Here is a 21,247-nt window from a genome sequence, read left to right as displayed (position 1 = left end):
TCCAGCAATGTAAATTATATTCTGGCCGGATAATTTGTATGAATTTTATGAGCTAAATAAAAAAATTATACTTCACCCGTGTAAAGGGGTACACCCACCGCGGAATGTGAGCATCCTGGGTTCTGGCAGGGCACCGCGTTAACGTGGAAACGCGGAATGTGGGACCGCGTAAAGTGAGGGTTGACTGTACATTACTTTGCAGCAAAACTACTATTTATTTCTGAGAATATGGAAATGTAATATTTTTGCTGAAATGACGTACGTATTACAATGGAAAGTGAAGAAAGCAATGACTTTCGCTTTCTTTCGTTCAAAATATGTTACCGTAATCGCTTTTCGAATGGTTTTCAGTTAAAAAACTGTTGTATTACAATAATATTCTATCCTAATTCACTTGTGATGCAACAGTCATCGTTTTCGTCACGATTTTATCCCACTTTCCACTGTAATAAGTACGTCATTTCAGCAAAAATATTACATTTCCGTGAATGTAGTATATCAAGCACAGTATGAATAGAATATCATTGTAATATAACAGTATTTTAACCGAAAACTATTATAAAAACAAGTAACATCTCTTAAACATCAGAAGGTTAGGTAAAGTCTTTTGCTTTCGTCATGTATTTTATCCTATTTTACATTGAAATACATCACATTTCAGCAAAACTACTATTTATTTCTGAGAATATATTCATTCAGGCGCAGTTTAGGTAAAATATACATGTGATGTAACATTTTTTTAACTGAAAATGATTCGAAAAACACGTACCCTCTAGCCCTGTTCAAGGAGAAGACTGTGAGGAGCTGTTTGGTGTTGAAGACGATGACAAGGAAAATGATTTTGATGGATTTTGATGAAAATATTCAGAAATATGGTATCGTAGTATTTATTCAAGTGAATTAGGATAGAATATTATTGTAATACAACAGTAGTGACGATGTCGAGGAGGCGGAGGGATAGAGCGGGGAGGAGGTGACTGGCGGGAGCAGGGACGAGTGGAGATGCCAGCCAGTACATTACGGGTGTACAGTATTAATTGTTTTTATAGCGCTTTTTGCATTTTAATATTAAATACTGTACATTACGTTTCAACAAAACTACTATTTATTTCTGAGAATATGGAAATGTAATATTTTTGCTGAAATGACGTATGTATTACAGTGGAAAGTGGGATAAAATTGTGACAAAAGCAATGACTTTCGTTTTCTTTCGTTCAAAAGATGTTACCGTAATCACTTTTTGAATGGTTTTCAGTTGTGGGATTATGAGGCTAATGATAGGATAGAATATTATTGTAATACAGTACAGAACTACAGTTTTTAAGAAATTGTCTCAAACACAATAATTGAGACATAAACAAAATAAAAGTCACTCAATTTCCTCACTGTACTAAGATGTATAAATACCGTATATAAATAAAATAAAAGTCACTCAATTTCCTCACTGCGCTAAGATGTATAAATACTGTATATAAAATCCTCATGGCACTTAGTATTTCAGCTATTACAACACAAATTAGCGGAGCCTTCTTTGTGTGTATTTACAGCTGATCCGCCAGGCAAGAAGATGACGGTGGCAGTGCGTGTGATGGAGGGTGAGGGAGGGGGTTTTGAGAGTTGCAATTAAATGACAGCTAGCGACGTGTCCTCCTAATATTACTTAAAGTAATTATCAGATGTTTTAATTGCCTGTATGTTGGCCGGGCGAGTTATTGCTAGGCATTAACATACCTAGGTATAAGCTAGGCGTCGCATTCTGGATTGAACAAAAATGTATCATTTTGGAAAATATAGGTACCGGGAAAAATTCTGGGGTTAGATTTCTTTCCGGGTTTGAGAGACGATGTAATACAAAATTTCTTGAACTTATGAGAAAATTTTTCCGTTACCCGGAAAATTCCCGGAATGAGGGATTTTTTTCCGACATTAAGAGTCATCTCATTACCCGGAAATGCTAAGTCTTCAGCACACAAGGAGGCCTGTACTGCTCACAACCACATTCACTTCCCCAAGTTGCAAACTTAGATACCCATTTACAGCTGGGTGAACAGGGAGTGCCCTGGAATTGAATCACTGACCCTTGGAACAGGAGGTGAGCACTGTATCACTCGACTGCCGTATTCCAGAAATATGTGTACAGTACACAAAAGAATTATAGTACAGTACAGTACTTGAGTTGTGGCGATGAGTGATTTATTGAGATGTGTGGAGTGTTCTATCTCTCATGGAAATGCATCAAGTGATGTTTTTCTGATGATACATTGTAAAATATTAAACACTTTATAATATCTGAATATTTTTGCCATAAAAATTAAATTGTGATAAATTGAAACATATGTCAATTCACTGTAAAACAAAGAGCAAAACTTTACTGTATAAATTAATTTCATATCCTCAGTTAGAACTTTTCATACAATGTACAGGCATACAATTTAAATTCCTTTAAACATTTTCAAAATGTATAATCATAAACAAAGAAAACATTTTGCCCAAGGAGCAATACTGTTTATATATATATCTTTTTTTATAACACTGATGAAGTACAATCATGTCAAGGCCTGAATTACGCTGCAAGTCCACTTCATGAAATCTTCACGCACTGTCGGCTCAATCTGAAGTATCTGTGAGGAAATAATAATGAAGTTAATAAATACAGTGCTTACAAGAGAAATTATAAGAAATAGGAAAAATAAATGAAATATTGATTCTGAAATCCAATTTCATGGATGAGGCTGGAACTGCCATAGGCCCTGAGTTGTAAACACAGGTTTAACCAATACACATTACAGAGTGGGATTAATTCATGAATTTGCTATAACAACCAAGCCCGAAGAGAAATCTTTATAAACAACAGCTCACACTTACAGTACAGTAGTACACAATGTGCCATGAACACCACATCAACACACACAATTTAACCTTCATCTGTCTCAGCCATAATGGGGTTGTCAGGCAATAAACTATTCTATAGTAATTGATTTTATGCTACCCAAAGGAAGGAGGGAGGGTATCTTGTACTGCGCACATCACTGTCATTCCTAAAAATCCCCTTTAATTCATATTACGCTACATAACAATCAAATCCACCGCGCTTGTAGAATCTCAGCAAACGGGAAACATTGATAAAGGATAACTCACCTACTCAATGTTACTGAATCATGTGTTGTATTGTATGTATTCATAGCATTAAGGAGAACTCAGGGTATCCATAAGATGATTGGGAAAGTCCAGTTGAGCTGGACTAGTGTACTGTAGGAATAAGTGTGAATCATGGTTTGACGGTCATACTATTTACGTCTGTGAACGTGTAGCGAACATAACTTCCGCAGATATCATATGAAAATACATTAAAACAATGATCTGGAAAAGGGATAAATGTATCAGAACTATGTGAGGTGTTGGAAGTGACCCAAAAACTATACTTGAAAGGAAATATCTTGTATGTATCGGTGTGAACTTAATACACCTCGTATCATCGCGTGACATATACCCATGACATGTACAGTGATCAGAGAATCTTATGTCTGTGTTCAAATTAGTGCAATGTGTGAGAGGAGGATCCCTAATTACAGTTTTAAGTGAAGTGGATATACCCACGCCATGAACATTCGGCATTTGTTTTAAGAGAGCGTCCTTTGTACCCGCCTCGAGTGTGACCGCTTTGATATTACAGTCAACCCACAGCGGCCCGCGTAAAGTGAGAAACGCGTAAAGTGAACAACATAACATATGGGATTAATTGAAATAGAGACCGGGCCGACCCCCAAACTCCACTTTTTCCCGACACAATACGTACGTTTTACTAAAAATAACATCTTAACTTTATGATGGTATTCACCCACACATAATATAGAAAGGAACAGTCAATAAACTGAAGGTTAGGTTAGAAAAAACAAGGTTGGGGTTAACACTTACGTTAGTAGAAGAGATGGGTCGGCGTACGGGAACGGAGGCTGGTTCCGAGGCAGAGGGCAGGCTACCGGCCCTCAGGTGAGTCTTCATCGGTGTCATCCACACTTACTAGTGCCTCCCTGACAAATCCCTCAAAGCCATCATCACTGTCTCTACCTCTGTCACTATCACTGGCTTGGGCTGGCTGTGGTGGGTTGCGGGCGAAGAACTCGGTTATGCTTTGCTGACGGCTGGTGTTAGTGTTGTCGTGATAAACCTTGATGTAGGGCTCCATAGTCTGCAACAGCTGGGTAGTGAAGATTTCATACCTGTTTGCGTCAGGGTCGTCGGAAAGGAGGAGCTTGGCTTTCTCGATACACTCGATGGCACCCCTAACATTACTATGGGATAAGCGGAGTTCTTCTTGGGATGACGCACCACCTGCCTCTTCACTGACATCATCATCATCTGCCATGTCGTCGGTAGTCACATCAGGATCCCTTATCACCTCCAGGATGTCGTCGTTGGTGGTCTTGGAGAAGCCTGCAGCTGTAACACTCTGCGCAGCTTCTCTGGCAAGGTCCACTGCTACTGCAACAGTCTGAACCTCACCAGTCACAGGTTGACTCTGCCTAACAGCCAGAATGCCTTGCAACACATGTCTCCATGCGTGACGAACAGTTGCTACAGACAGCTGATCCCATGCCTCCACCAAGAAGTCCACAGCTTTTTTGATGTTGAATATTCTCCAGAATTGTTTTAAAAGTACTTGTTGCTCTGCCAACTGTTGATCCTCGTCGTCTTCGCTCTTGCTATCGGTGGTGGTGTCACTCAGGTTACGCAACTCTTCCCTGGTGTTGGTGTAGTCGTTCAGGAGCTGGAATTTTTTAGTAGAGAATGCAGCTTTTACATTACAGATTAACTCTTGGTCCATGGGCTGTAATATAGACGTAGTGTTGGGAGGAAGGAAGACCACTTTTACGTTGGGATGACGATCTAACAGTAGGGGCAAGTGTCCTGGTGCGTTGTCCAGCAGCAACAAAATCTTGAATGGCACATTCTGTTGCTCACAGAATTTTTTCACATCAGGAACGAAACAGTCATCAAACCAGGAGAGGGACAGTGTAGAGAACATCCATGCCGTACGTGCGGTCAGCCAGTGGACATTTAGCTTGGTCATGTCCATGCTCTTGTAGGCGTGCGGCTTGCGTGCTGTGTGGATCACCGATAACTTGAGCTTACAGGTACCGGATTCATTGGTGGTAAACAGGACGGTGATGCGCTCGTTCTGTAACTTCCGGCCCCGAATCTTGCTGGCATTCTTCACAACGAAGGTCTTGGACGGTAGCTTTTTCCAAAAAAGACCAGATTCGTCCATGTTAAACACCTGGTCGTCGGTGTACTGTCCTTCTTCCATAATCTCACTTAAAAACGGAGGAAATTCCCAAGTCGCAACACGGTCAGCACTAGCTTCTTCACCACCAATGTTAATATTGGTGATCTTGTTCCTCTTCATAAACCTCTGTAACCACCCAGTGGAAGCATTAAAGGGTTTGGGCTCTGTAATTCCCATCTTTCGTGACACTGCAGCATACAGTTCACGTGCGTACTCCTTAACTGAGCGCGTGTCCACCGCCATGTTCCGTCGCGCCTGACGCACCAAGTAATTTTTCCGTCTTGAGAAGCACCTGGTTGTGGAAATACTTGATCATAGAAGCACCTGTAGATTTGTGATGTTCATGTGCTCCTTTATCTTGGCTACATCCTTCTTAATTGTCCTGATCGTAGACTTGTTAACACCATGCTGGCGCGCGAGATCAACCTGTCTTGTTCCTTTCTCCAACTCTTGTATGATCTTATACTTCATTTCGTAGCTTAAGGAACCTCGTGTTTTCTTTGGCTTAGGGCGGCTGGGTCCAGGTAAGGAAAGGTTTCTCTCTGGGGGCGGTGGTCCGGCGGAAGTCATTTTACGGAGCAATGGATGCACGATTACACGGTGTGGCCTGGAGGGATGAAACTGCCGCGGCTAGGTCAAGTGTCCTCTTTCCTCCCTCCCTCCCTCCCGCGGGTGGACACGTCATATTACTTTAAACCAATCACAGCTAGCAGCGGAGGGAGGTAAGGATGCATGGCCCAATTACAGTCCGATACGTCATATGACGTCACTGATAACGCAACAAAGACACACTGCGTAACCTTCTCGCGCCGCTTACACAACATGGCGGATGGCGGGAGGTTTGGATCAAAAAATGGCGCGGCTCGAGAGCCGCTCTCCGCGTAAAGGGGTACACGCACCGCGGAATGTGAGCATTCCGGTTTCGGCAGGGTACCGCGTAAACGTGGAAATGCGGAATGTGGGACCGCGTAAAGCGAGGGTTGACTGTATAACCCAATGAATTTACCCACGAAGTAGCAAACCAGAACCTTATCTTAGTGTGTAATTTAGGATTAAAATATGTGTTTATAAGGCATGAGGTTACAATATACAGGAAAGTGTTCATGTGAGAACCGTAAGAAATAAAAGTAAAAATTAAAGATTGGAAACTGTAGGTCTACGCGGTGATGAGCGACGGGGCACTGCCCTCAGTGTCCTCCGTTCTACCGTCACCTCAGGTCAGTGTCTTCTATTGGGCTACATCCCGCCCTGTAAAAAAGGCTTATGTAGCAGTTATTACAGTTTAAAGCTTTGCCTGATGTATTAGTGAAATAGTAATGTGTTAGAGGGTGTGATAACCGCCCATCAGGCATTATTTCTCAGTGTCCTCCTTTCTACCGTCACCTCAGGTCCCATGCGGTCGGAGTGCCTTGCTGGGCGGCGGCCATTATCCCTATGAGCGTCCCACCAGGTGGTGACTACTCCCAGCTATGCCAATCCACTGTGAACCTGTGGATTCCCAGCACACCACCCCAAATGAGTAGGAACAAATAAGGAAACGCTTGAGAAACTCTGCGGTCGTCACTTGGAGCGACCTATAATACCAGGCATAGAAATAGTACTGGTATGTCTCTTGGTGTAGCCCTCGTCTCTACCCACCGAGGGCGATGTGCAAACGAGGTGCCTCATATGTATACCTAGAAATTACAAGGAGTCCCATATGTGCAGGTGTGGAGTGTAACAGGTGTGTTGAGATGGTGCTACAGAGAGGTGAGATGGTGCTACTATGTATGATAACCTACAGTGCTGTATTCCATACAGGTGGAGCAGTCTGACGTGTTAAGGGGTAGTGTAAGAAGGAATGACCGAGGTAAGGAGGTCACGGATTGTTATGCAATAAGTATGTGGATGACACGTAATTAATGTAAGACGTCTGGTGCCGAGCAGGGTAACCAACATCTTCGTTGTTCTTCTGAGGAAGGCCAACTCACTTGTATGTTTTTTTACCAGTATGTTTTATAAGGAATAAATTAATTAAGACATGTTATGGTTTCACCCTTCTTTCCCCTTATCGATCTGGTCAATGAAAAACCTAACCCAATGCTTAGTCCACTCTGCACGCTACCTAACGAGCTACATACTGCCCAGAGGGGGCCTGGTGGCAGCGACCCTTAGAAATTAAGAATAGAGTTAAGTTATTCCGCTTAGAATTAGTGACCCCAGTCGGGCAGTATAATCTGAGTTAATTACTTACAGGCTTGGCCATTAAATGGGAATTTAGGAACAATATTTCACTTATGGATGAAACATTCCATTGGGCGATTCACAAACTCTGAAACCTGCTAGAACATTTGCGGTGGTTGCAAATGCCCAATGCAGGGGCGGATCAGGGGAATGCAGGGGCGGATCGGGGGTGCAGGGCAGAAATGGGGGATGCAGCGCGGATCAGGGGCGGATCGGGGGTGCAGGGGCAGAAATGGGGATGCAGCGGATCAGGGGCTGCAGGGTGGATCGGGGGTGAGATGCAGGGGCGGATCGGGGGTGAGATGCAGGGCGGATCGGGGGTGAGATGCAGGGGCGGATCGGGGGTGAGATGCAGGCGGATCGGGATGCAAGGCGGATCGGGGGATGCAGGGGCGGATCGGGGATGCAGGGGCGGATCGGGGGGATGCAGGCGGATCGGATGCGGGGGGATGCAGGCGGATCGGGGGGATCGGATCGGGATGCAGGGGATCGGATCGGATCGGGGTGCAAGGAAGGATGGGGGTGGGGATGCAGGAGCGGATCGGGGGGTGCAAGGAAGGATGGGGGGGGGTTCCCGGAGTCTGGACCACCCGTTTCATCAGAAAATTCCAATACTAAATCTTTAAACGAAGAAGTACAGTACAGTTGAGTCTGGATTTACGTGGTTTTTGTTTACGGGTTTGGTCATTTACGCGGCACCTTGCCAGAATGAAATGTTTTAATTACGCGGTAAATTTCATTATTTATGCGGGTGAAGTAAAATTTGTTTATTTACTGAATATATATATGTTTTTAGCTCATAAAATATATAATAATTTACATTGCTGGAATCCTTACAAGATGGTGATCATTTTAAATATAAACATCTTAAAATTTGCATTAGACATACAAATTTTAGATGTAATGTAAGGAGATGATGAAAATTAGCAAACATTTTATCTTTTGTGCAAAATATATGACGTTTACATTAAAAATATTCCCTGTCCTGCAAGGAATCCAGCAATGTCAATTATATTATCCTAACTTTAGTCTGAGGTATTATTTATTACTATACCTTAAAATCTAGGGTTTTCACCCAAACATTTCTCAGAGAGGGAGGAGCCAGTGAGCTGGGAAGAGAGAAGTTGAGTCCATTATTTGAATGGACATTAACCAGGCGACTGTATTTCTTTTAAATATTAATTGTGTGTGCATACCATCATTAAATTAAGATGTTATTTTTACTACAACGTAAGGTATTGTGTCGGAAAAAGTGGAGTTTGGGGGTCAGCCCAGTCTCTATTTCAATTAATCCCATATGTTCTGTTATTTCATTTACGCGTTTCTCGTTTTACGCGGGCCTCCACGGGTTCAATTGACCGCGTAAATGCAGACTCCACTGTATTGTACTCAGACATTTTTGTATAGTAAAAAATATTAGCTATTGACCTCGGAATATCTCCTAATATCAAGTGAACATAGCTTCAAAATGCCCATGATATTGATCAGATTTAAAAAAAGATTCTGGGGAGGGGGGGGGGGCCTTACAGCACCCCCCCTCCCCAACCCCAGCTGGGTGGCCTTAACACAACCATGGGAGGTGGTGGAGAGTAATGCAGGATCAAAACAGGTTCTACAGCAGCTAGGGACTCTGAAGAAGTGTGTCGAAGAAAAAGCATTTAGCGGACCTATTGTTAGGGGAGATGAGGAACAACAGTAACGTTTCCAGCGCAGGAACAATATACAGTGGTCCCTCGGTTAACGAATGCCTCGGTTAATGAAATTTCGGTTAACGAATTACCTTCCATAAGAATATTCAATTCGGTTAACGAACTCCTTACAAATTCCTCTCAACATGTTTTTGCTTGCTTACCAGCTGAAATATTAGTCCGCCAATACAGTAATCGGTTCTAGGGCTTAAATTCATCCCCTCGGTTCTAGGGCTTTAATTCGTTCCCATTTAAGTAAATATCAAGAAGGTTGTACTATTCAATAATTTTCCAAGTTTTATATTAAAATTTTTAGTCATTTTAACAATTATTTAACATAATTGAAGTACAGGAAACTAGTTTTTAGTGTGCCAAACAGCCACTCAACTCACCAAACAGGCGTCAGTTTGTATCTCTGGTCAGTAGAGGTAACATCTTGCTTGAGACTCTCTTGAACATAAACTATTTTTACGTTTTTACAGTAGTACAATTATTGGCCATTCTGAAATTTATTTTCCATATTGACAATATATAGTGTAGTGCAGTGTTGATTTAAAGAAATGAATCTTGAATTACACCTAGTGAACTTAAAATTTTATGGGTGAAATGATGGCATGAAGCATGGGATGATTTCTCTTCCATCCCCACTTCCTCCTCTTCTCCCTTCTCCTCCACCCTCACTTCTAATTCCCATCATCATCATCATCAACCAGGAGCCTTCTACATACACACCTCAAAGTAAGTGTACTTTACTGCATTTATTTTTACTTTGTATGTAATTTTCGGTGAGCTGGAACCAATTACCCAAAATCCCATTGAAACAATGGTTTCGGTTAAAAAAATTTCGGTTAACGAATAACCTTCTGGAACGAATTGTGTTCGTTAACCGAGGGACCACTGTAATAATCTTTGGAAGGTAGTGGAAGCAAGTGTACCGATACAGAGCCAGGGGACAGCAGTGCACTCTCCACCCACTCTACCTCCCACCAGGGAGGTTGAATTGAATTGAATTGAAACAGTTAAATTTAGCAAGAAAAACAGAGATACAGAGTGGGAAATAATAACAATATTAACATGGCTGAGCCAGTTGAGAACCTGAGCTCTCTTTGAGGCACCTGATATATATACTATACATTTATCTCAAGGAAGTACAGTATTACCCCGCTTAACGCGGTTTCGCTTAGCGCGTTTTACTGTATACGCGGTGCCTCGCCAGAGCCTAACTTTCACTTAACGCGGGATTTTTCCACATATACGCGGTGAGTGTCCGGCTCGAGAGCTATTTTTAGATTCGCCCCACCCCCCACCCGCCACCCTGCCTGACTGCCTGTTTTAGCTCATAAAAATCATACAAATTACCCGGCCAGAATATAATTTACATTGCTGGAATTCTTACAATATGATGATCATTTTGAATATAAACATCATAGATTTTGCATAAGACATACAAATTTTAGATATAATGTTTACTCTGAGTAAATATGTTATTTTTGTGCAAAATATATGACATTTGTATTCAAAATATTCCTGGTCTTACAAGGAATTCAGCAATGTCAATTATATTATCCTAACTTTAGTTTGTGGTATTATTTATTACTAAAAAGGTAAATATTCTGGTTTTCCCACACATCTGGTAGGGACAAGGTTGGTGGGGGGTGGGGGGGAGGGAGGGACCCACCGACCATCTGTTACTGTGTGAAGAATATATTTTTTTTTTATTAACTGAAGATATTTGTTTTAGCTCATAAAATTCATACAAATTACCCGGTCAGAATATAATTTACATTGCTGGAATTCTTACAATTTGGTGATCATTTTGAATATAAACATCATAGATTTTGCATTAGACATACAAATTTTAGATATAATGTTTACTCTGAGTAAATATGTTATTTTTTGTGCAAAATATATGACATTTGTATTCAAAATGTTCCTGGTCTTACAAGGAATCCAGCAATGTCAATTATATTATCCTAACTTTAATCTGAGGTATTATTTAATACAAAATGTTAAAATTTAGTTTTTTCACCCAACCTTTCTCTTGAAGGGAGGGTTGGGAATGACAGCGCGGTTGGAAGAGAGGGGGGAGGCAAGGTGGGGTACTTTGATTGACAGATAGTGTCGTGAAGAATATTTTTTTTTTTATTAACTGAAGCTATTTGTTTTAGCTCATAAAATTCATACAAATTACCCGGCCAGAATATAATTTACATTGCTGGAATTCTTACAATTTGGTGATCATTTTGAATATAAACATCATAGATTTTGCATTAGACATACAAATTTTAGATATAATGTTTACTCTCAGTAAATATGTTATCTTTTGTGCAAAATATATGACATTTATATTCAAAACATTCCTGGTCTTACAAGGAATCCAGCAATGTCAATTGTATTATCCTAACTTTAGTTTGAGGTATTATTTATTAAAATTTAGTGGTTTTCCCCCCAAAATTTCTCAGAGAGGGAAGAGCCAGCAGTGTAGTGTGAGAAGAGGGGGAGGGAGTTGAGTCCATTATTTGAATGGACATTAACTTGGCGACTGTATTTCTCTATTTCTCTTAAGTATTAATTGTGTGCATGTACCATCATAAAATTAAGATGTTATTTTTACTAGAACATAGGTATTGTGTCGGAAAAAGTGGAGTTTGGGGATCGGGCCAGTTTCTATTGGAATTAATCCCATATGTTCTGTTGTTCACTTAGCACGGTTTTCACTTAACACGGTACCCTGTAGGTTTTATTGACCGCGTTAAGCAGGGTACTACTGTATTATGTAACATTTAGTATCATCTGGAATAGTACAATAGCATGGTAGTAATAAGTACATCTCATAGTGTTACCACGGTTATCACTTCCATATTTATTTATTTTATTATTTATTATTTATTTATTTATTTATTTTTTTTATTTTTTTTTTTATTTATTTATTTATACATACATATACACATACATTTACATATACACATACACGCACACACACTTATATATATATATATATATATATATATATATATATATATATATATATATATATATATATATATATATATACACGGTTAATGTAACCCACAGGTACATGGAGAATAAGCAGCGTCGCCAGTGTAACATAACATATGGGATTAAATGGAAATAGAGACCAGCCCCGACCCCAAACTCCACTTTTTTTTTCCAACACAATGCCTATGTTCTAGTAAAAGCAACATCTTGAACATGATCATTTTACATGCACACAATTAATACTTAGAGGAAATAAAGAAATACAGTCGCCAAGTTAATGTCCATTCAAATAATGGACACACTCCTCTCTTCTCACACTACACTGCTGGCTCTTCCTCTGAGAAATTTTGGAGAAAACAAGGTATAGTAATAAATAATACCTCAAACTAAAGTTAGGATAATATAAATTGACATTGCTGGATTCCTTGTAAGACCAGGGATATTTTGAATATAATGTCATATATTTTTCACAAAAAATAACATATTTACTCCAGATTAAACATTTTTATCTAAATTTTGTATGTCTATGCAAAATATATGATGTTTATATTCAAAAATAAATCCTGAAATTGTAAGAATTCCAGCAATGTAAATTATATTCTGGCCGAATAATTTGTATAATTTATGAGCTAAAACAAATATCTTCAGTTAATAAAAAAAAAAATATTCTTCACGACACTATCTGTCAATCCAAAAAGTACCCCACCTTGCCTCCCCCTCTTCCAGCTTACGACGTCAGTCTCGGCCTCCCCACCCCCCACCAAGAAGAATGGGTGAAAAAAATAAGCGCAACATTTGTATTAAATAATACCTCCAGATTAAAATTCACGATAATATAATTGACATTGCTGGATTCATGTAAGACCGGAATATTTTTGAATATAAGCGTCATATATTTTGCACAAAAGACTTATGCTTACTCAGAGTGAACATTTATCTAAAGAATTTTTCAATACAATACAAAATATATGATGTTTATATTCAAAATGATCATCAAATTGTAAGATTTCCAGCAATGTAAATTTATATTTTGGCGGGTAATTTATAGATTTTGTAGGCTAAAATAAAATCTTCCAGTTAATAAAAAAAAAAATATTCTTCACAGGGTAACAGATGGTCGGTGCTTGGGTCCTCCTCCCTCCCCCCACCCCCACCAACGTCCCTACTAGATAAATGTGTGGGAATACCAGACTGTTTACCTTTTTAGTAATAAATAATAAATCAGACTAAAGTTAGGATAATATAATTGACATTGCTGGTTCCTTGTAAGACCAGGAATATTTTTGAATATAAATATCATATATTTTGCACAAAAGATAACATACTCAAGAGTAAACATTATATCTAAAATGTGTACATGTCAATGCAAAATCTATGATGTTTATATTCAAAATGATTATCAAATTGTAAGAAATTCCCTTAATGTAAATTATATTCTGTGGATAATTTGTATAGATTTATAGGCTAAATAAAAATTATACTTCATGTAAAGGGGTACACCCACATGGAATGTGAGCATCCTAGGTTCTGGCAGGGCACGTATATAGTCGAAAGTGAGGGTTGACTGTGTATGATATATATATATATATATATATATATATATATATATATATATATATATATATATATATATATATATATATATATATATATATATATATCAGTAAAAGTCCAAAAATCCGGATGCCAGAAATCCGGACCACCGAGAATCCGACTTTCAAACTTTTTTTTTTTTTAGCGGGCTTTTGTGTGTATGCGCATGCGGAGCCCACAGCTGCACAGCACCTTCGTGGTCGCCACTTTAAAAGAGCAATCAAACCGGACAACATACCGTATATACTGCCTATAACCCTCATTTATAGGTCAATTCCTGATTTTTGACCAAGAAATCGTTAATTCATGATATTCTCGTTTATAGTTCAATCCACGTTTTTGAGGGTAATGGAACAACAAAACCTCAGTAAAAACCACGCCCCTATAAACCGAGGCTCTACAGTTTGAAACACGAAAGTAAGGTAAATTGTTTACCATTTATTATTACGACACTCTACACTGAAACGCTGGTAGTTTCAACAAAAATATTGTATATTTCCATTCAAATATTTATTCAAGTCAATTAGGGGGAATATTATTATAATACAGTTTCTTAACAAAACCATTCGGGTTTATTACGGTAACATCTTTTGAACGAAGAGCGAAAGTCATTGTTTCACAATTTGATCCACTTTCCACTGTAATAATGCATTTAATTTCAGCAAAATATTACATTTCCGTGAATGTATTATATCAAGCACAGTATGAATAGAATATCATTGTAATATAACAGAATTTTAACCGAAAACTATTAAAAAATGAGTAACATCTCAAGAACATCGGAAGCTTAGGTAAAGTCTTTTTGTTTTCGGCATGTATTTTATCCTATTTTACATTGAAATACATCAATTCCAGCAAACTACTATTTATTTCCGAGAATATATTCATTCAGGCGCAGTTTAGGTAAAATATACGGTGATGTAATAATTTTTAACTGAAAACGATTCAAAAAACGATCTCTAGCCCTGTTCAAGGAGAGTACTGGGAGGAAGCTGTTTGGTGCTGCAGACGATGAAAAGGAAAATGATTTTGATGGATTTAATGAAAATACAGTGACCTCCTTTAATGAACTCAACTGGCTTGAGTTAAACTATAAATTTTTAATTTGTTTCAAATTAATGACTAAAAAATTGAATATTAAACTTTAAAATTATTGAATAGTATAAACTTCTTGATATTTACTAAAATAGTAAGAATTTAAGCCCTAGAACCGATTAATGTATGGCGATGGATACTAAGTTCGGTCTGGTCAGTGCAAGTAAACATGATGAGGTCGGTTCGTAAGAACTTCCTAAACCGAATTTTTTTTAGTACCGAATTGAGTTCCTTATGGTAGGCAGTTCGTTAATCGAAATTACGTTAACCAAGTGTTCGTTAAACGAGGGTCACTGTATTCAGAAATATGGTATCGTAGTATTTATTCAAGTCAATTAGGATAGAATAGTATTGTAATACAACAGTTTTTAACTGAAACCATACTAGCGATTACGGTAACATCTTTTGAACGAAGAAAGCGAAAGTCATTGTTTTCGCCATGATTTTTTCCCCACTTTCCACTGTAATACGTACGTTATTTTAGCAAAATATTACATTTCGTGAATGCATTATATCAAGCCCAGTATGAAAGAATACCATTATAATATAACAATATTTTGAGTCCTACTTTCCATTTACAGAGTGCTGTCCAAGCCCATAATAATGGCTCTAAAGTAGATAAATCTGGTGTGAAGAGAAAGAAGAACACGTTGAAATTGAGTGACAAACTTGAAATAATTAAGAAACTAGAACATGGTGTGAGCAATACTGTTCTAATGGAAATATACGACATTGGAAAGTATACAATTTATGATATAAAATGGCAAAGAATAAAACCTAGAATTCACAGCTTTTTCATTAAAACTGCTCGTTTTGATAAATGAAGCATGCTATATTTGCTAATGAATAAACTATCAAAATGTACCTGTTCATCTCTTCATTCCTCCTAAATTTGAATTTTAAAAGTACTGCCTGAGAATCAGGAAATACTGAAAACCGACCAACCCAATCCCCAAGCAGTCCGGATTTTTGGACTTTATATATATATATATATATATATATATATATATATATATATATATATATATATATATATATATATATATATATATATATATATATATATATATATATATATATATATACAGTGACCTCAATCTAACACCCTGTTAACGAATTTCGATTAACGAACTGCCTTCATAAGGATCTTGATTCTAATTCGTTAACGAAAAAAATTCGCTTTAATCTAACTTCTTATTTAACCCATTCAACATGTTTTGCTTGCAATTGACCGGCAACCAGCTTTAGTATCAGTCCGCCAATACATTAATCGTCTAGGGCTTAAATTCCTTACTATTTTTGTAAATATCAAGAAGTTTATACTATTCAATAATTTTAAAAGTTTAATATTCAATTTTTAGTCATTTTTAACAATTATTGAACGAAATTGAATGTAAAAGTGGACTAGTTTAATGCGCGCATCCAGCCTTCTTAACACAGCAAACAGAAGGCCAGTCTCTGTTTTCACTGGAGGTAACATCTTGCTTGAGACTCTTCAACTAAAATGCTTTTTTTTCTTGTGTTTTTGCCAAATTATTGGTCATTTTAAATATATTTTATATATTGACAATATATAATGCAGTGCAGCATTGATTTAAAGAAAAATAATCTTGAATTAAAACCAGAGAGCTAAAATTTTATGGGTGAAATGGCACTATGGGTGACTTTCCACCCCAATGCCTTCTTCTTCTTTCCTCTAATTTCATTCTAAACTTCCATCAATACTATCAATATTCAGGAGTTTCATATACACACTCTCAAAGTAAGTGAACTTTTTCTACCATTTTTGTTGAATTTAGGAAATTTCGGTGAGCTGGAACCAATTACTCAAAACCCAGGCTGAAACAATGGTTTCAAGTTAATCTATAAACGTTTCGGCAATCTAACCACCTTCTGAACGATTGAGTTCAAGAATCTAGGGCAATATATATATATATATATATATATATATATATATATATATATATATATATATATATATATATATATATATATATATATATATACACACACACACACACACACAGTATTACCCCGCCTAACGCGGTTTCACTTAACGCGTTTTATCATATACGCGGTGCCTCGCCAGAGCTGAACTTTCACTTAACACGGATTTTTTCCACATATACGCGGTGAGTGTCCGGCTCGAGACGCTATTTTTAGATTTGCCCCAACCGCCACCCTGCCTGACTGCCTGTTTTAGCTCATAAAATTCATACAAATTGCCCGGTCAGAATATAATTTACATTGCTGGAATTCTTATAATTTGGTGATCATTTTGAATATAAACATCATATATTTTGCATTAGACATACAAATTTTAGATAAAAATTTGTCTCAGAGTAACTATGTTATCTTTTGTGCAAAATATATGACATTTCTATTCAAAATATTCCTGGTCTTACAAGGAATCCAGCAATGTCAATTATATTATCCTAACTTTAGTTTGAGGTATTATTTATTACAAATAAGTTAAGTATTCTGGTTTTCCCACACATCTCCTTGGGACGGTTGGTGGGGGGTGGGGGGGAGGGAGGGACCGACCGACCATCTGTTACCCTGTGAAGAATTTTTTTTTTTTTTATTAACTGAAGATATTTGTTTTAGCTCATAAAATTCAAACAAATTATCCGGTCTGAATATAATTTACATTGCTGGAATTCTTATAATTTGATGATCATTTTGAATATAAACATCATATTTTTGCATTAGACATACAAATTTTAGATAAAAATTTTTCTCAAATTAACTATGTTATCTTTTGTGCAAAATATATGACATTTTTATTCAAAATATTCCTGGTCTTACAAGGAATCCAGCAATGTCAATTATATTATCCTAACTTTAATCTGAGGTATTATTTAATACTAAATGTTAAAAACTCTTGAAGGGATGATTGGTGGGGGGTGGGGGGGAGGGTTGGGACTGACCGCGCGGTTGGAAGAGGGGGGGAAGGCAAGGTGGGGTACTTTGATTGACAGATAGTGTCCTGAAGATTATTTTTTTTTTTTATTAACTGAAGATATTTGTTTTAGCTCATAAAATTCATACAAATTACCCGGTCAGAATATAATTTACATTGCTGGAATTCTTATAATTTGGTGATCATTTTGAATATAAACATCATATATTTTGCATTAAACATACAAATTTTAGATAAAAAATTTTCTCTAGGTAACTATGTTATCTTTTGTACAAAATATATGACATTTATATTCAAAATATTCCTGGTCTTACAAGGAATCCAGCAATGTCAATTGTATTATCCTAACTTTAGTTTGAGGTATTATTTATTAAAATTTAGTGGTTTTCCAAAAATTTCTCAGAGAGGGAAGAGCCAGCAGTGTAGTGTGGAGAAGAGGAGGAGTTGAGTCCATTATTTGAATGGACATTAACTTGGCGACTGTATTTCTCTATTTCTCTTAAGTATTAATTGTGTGCATGTACCATCATAAAATTAAGATGTTATTTTTACTACAACATAGTTATGTGTCTTCAAAAAGTGGAGTTTGGGGGTCGGGCTGGTTTCTATTGGAATTAATCCCATATGTTCTGTTGTTCACTTAACGCGGATTTCACTTAACGCGGGACCCTCTGGGTTCTATTGACCGCGTTAAGTGGGGTACAACTGTGTGTGTATATGTATATATATATATATATATATATATATATATATATATATATATATATATATATATATATATATATATATATATATATATATATATATATATCTTGATAAAATCACACGAAATGGAAACAACGGAGTACCTTAGCTTTCGCTTCCTTTATTCAAGACATCTTCAGAGGCAACTGGGTTATATGGACAGAGAGAGCTTTAAATATACAGGGTGACCTAAAAACATGAGGTCAGGTCATACGATGACATCCACTAATCCCCATACACCAACACAAACGAGAAGAGCTTTAAGAGAAGTGGGTAGGACGGACTAGCCAGGCCAGGTCAGAAAAAGGACCCACAAAATAACTATCATACATCTAGATCAAAGGTTTTCAAAGCATTTAACCTTGGGCCACTGACAAATAAATTTTATGTAACATATTATCAGTTTTGAACTGACCATCACTAAGTTTTATTGATTTTAATTCCTTAATCAAACTAGCTTCAACCAGAAGTCTTTCTGTGACACAAGATGATTTGAATACTTCTAAGCTTTTTCCCAAGCAATGGGGTGATTATTATTCCTAACATGAACGAACAAGGCACTGCTTTCAGATGCAGTTCTGATATTATACTTATGTTGTTTGATTCTGAGCTGTAGTGTTTTTCCTGTCTGACCTACATAATTACAATTATAATTTTCTCCCTGCAGGATTTTATCAAGATTTATCTTATCCACGTTTTCATTGTGGGATTTACATGATATATATATATATATATATATATATATATATATATATATATATATATATATATATATATATTTTATATTTATCTTATCCTTTTTACATATATATATATATATTATATATATATATATATATATATATATATATATATATATATATATATATATAATACATACATACATACATACATACATACATACATACATACATACATACATACATACATACATACATACATAAACATACATACATATATATATATATATATATATATATATATATATATATATATATATATATATATATATATATATATATATATTTACTATATATATATATACATATATACACACAGTCATCGCTGGTTAACATCCTAGATACGTTCTGGAAATGTGTTAACTTAAATGGACGTTGTCCGATCATCACATAAACTTTTATTTATACTTACGTGTAGGGAATACTATATAATGACATTGGCAGGAATACTATATACGACAGGGGCAGGAAAACACTTTTTATTTGAGTTTTGGGCTGCACTTTTTTAAAGGCATCGTTTGTATGGATGCCAACAAACCTACAATGCAAAATTTCATGCCATTTCATGCATATACCCTATACGCATCGCGAAACGACTTTTTGTCGCTTTTAGTGTATACCAAAAATTAAGTGTCATTTAATGGCTTTTTGGGATATTATTAGAATTTACATAGGTGACATGATTTAATGCATATTTATTTTACAGGTACACCGTATAGAAAAATCGTACAAGTTCGTATTGAAATTCTTTTTGTGCGGAATCTTGGCATCACATTTTTCCTCGACAATAATCTTTGCCTAATATATCCATCTCTGGAATTAAATTATCCGTCACTTCAATTACTAGCTTCGATCATCACTTTTATGCCTCTTTCGACGCCCTGAGTGCTGTTTAGCCCTTAGGCACCACTATCAGTGTCTCAAGAATGTCATTAACCTGTAGATTTGACAGAGAAGCAATGTAAGGGAGGCTCAAGATCTTGGGTTGCATTCCTCCAGTTAATCATGGAATGATAGTTTTTTTGCTTGCCACTTTTGGTTTCGGAGTCTACCACCTTTATGTTGACTACAGGAGGCACATCCTCATTCCCATCTCCATCTTTACCCTCCTCATCAGTATAAGTTTTAACAAATTCTGTTCAACAGCATCCAGAATTCCTCTCTCAGATCTGCCAGTTTGCATTCTTTCACTGCATTCCTCCTCTAATTTTTTCTTATATTGGAGACGCTTTTTCTCCTAACAGTCATGTCTCCATCTGCACACATACCAAGAAAGAATTTGATGAATATTGTGGCAGTATGCATTTCTCTGGGCCAGCCTTCTTCCACCTATCGTCTCCTCCCTCACACTATTCAGATTGTTTTCATATAGCAGGGACTGGAATACGTTCCTTGAGCATTAATGCGTAAGGTGTGTCTTGATGTAAAAACCATATTGGAGCACTGAACTTTTTATTATTGTAATGACAATTCTTTTCAACTCATGGCTGGGTCTTGATGTTGCTACATACAACCTGAGGATTCTCCATAGGTGTTCCACCTTGACACACAGAGAGGACTGGCTCAATAGCAGCCAAGTCATCTTCAACAACACCTGTGATAACTCCTTTACAAATCCTATACAGGTATTTCTGATCCCAGGACAAGATCTTTCTCCCTTCATCATTAAGCTGAAATCATAGAAGCAATGACGCTGGCTGGAAGGCGACAACTGAGCTCAATGACCTCCTTGATCTGCTCAATGGGACCACGCCAATGCTCGGACACTTGGTTTTTACCATCATAGTGATAAAACTGCACGGAAAGGCGGCTCATTTCCGTGAAGCTGACATATGAAATAATGGAGCAGGTGACCAAGTAACACATTTCAAGATGATGGACATTTCATTTTCTGATCCTACATTTGCATTGGTTCCATCACAATAACACACAATGGGCTATAGGTTGGAATTAC

At 37.1% G+C, this 21,247-nt stretch overlaps 1 protein-coding gene across 1 annotated transcript in view; it reads right to left on the bottom strand.

The window, feature by feature from the left end:
- Positions 1–1,497: 1,497 nt before the first annotated feature.
- Positions 1,498–21,247, bottom strand: part of LOC121855678 (AUGMIN subunit 3-like) — a 122,007-nt gene continuing 102,257 nt past the window's right edge. Inside the window, exon 8 of the mRNA XM_042350752.1 lies at positions 1,498–2,621. Coding sequence (XP_042206686.1) covers positions 2,547–2,621 — 75 coding nt within the window. The 3' untranslated portion in view covers positions 1,498–2,546. The remainder of the gene's footprint in view (positions 2,622–21,247) is intronic.

The sequence above is a fragment of the Homarus americanus genome, unplaced genomic scaffold, assembly GCF_018991925.1.
Source record: "Homarus americanus isolate GMGI-L3 unplaced genomic scaffold, GMGI_Hamer_2.0 scaffold14181, whole genome shotgun sequence".
NCBI classification, from domain to species: Eukaryota; Metazoa; Arthropoda; class Malacostraca; order Decapoda; family Nephropidae; genus Homarus; species Homarus americanus.
Note: the sequence above shows the minus strand (reverse complement) of the source record. Positions and strands in the feature narration are given on the sequence as shown.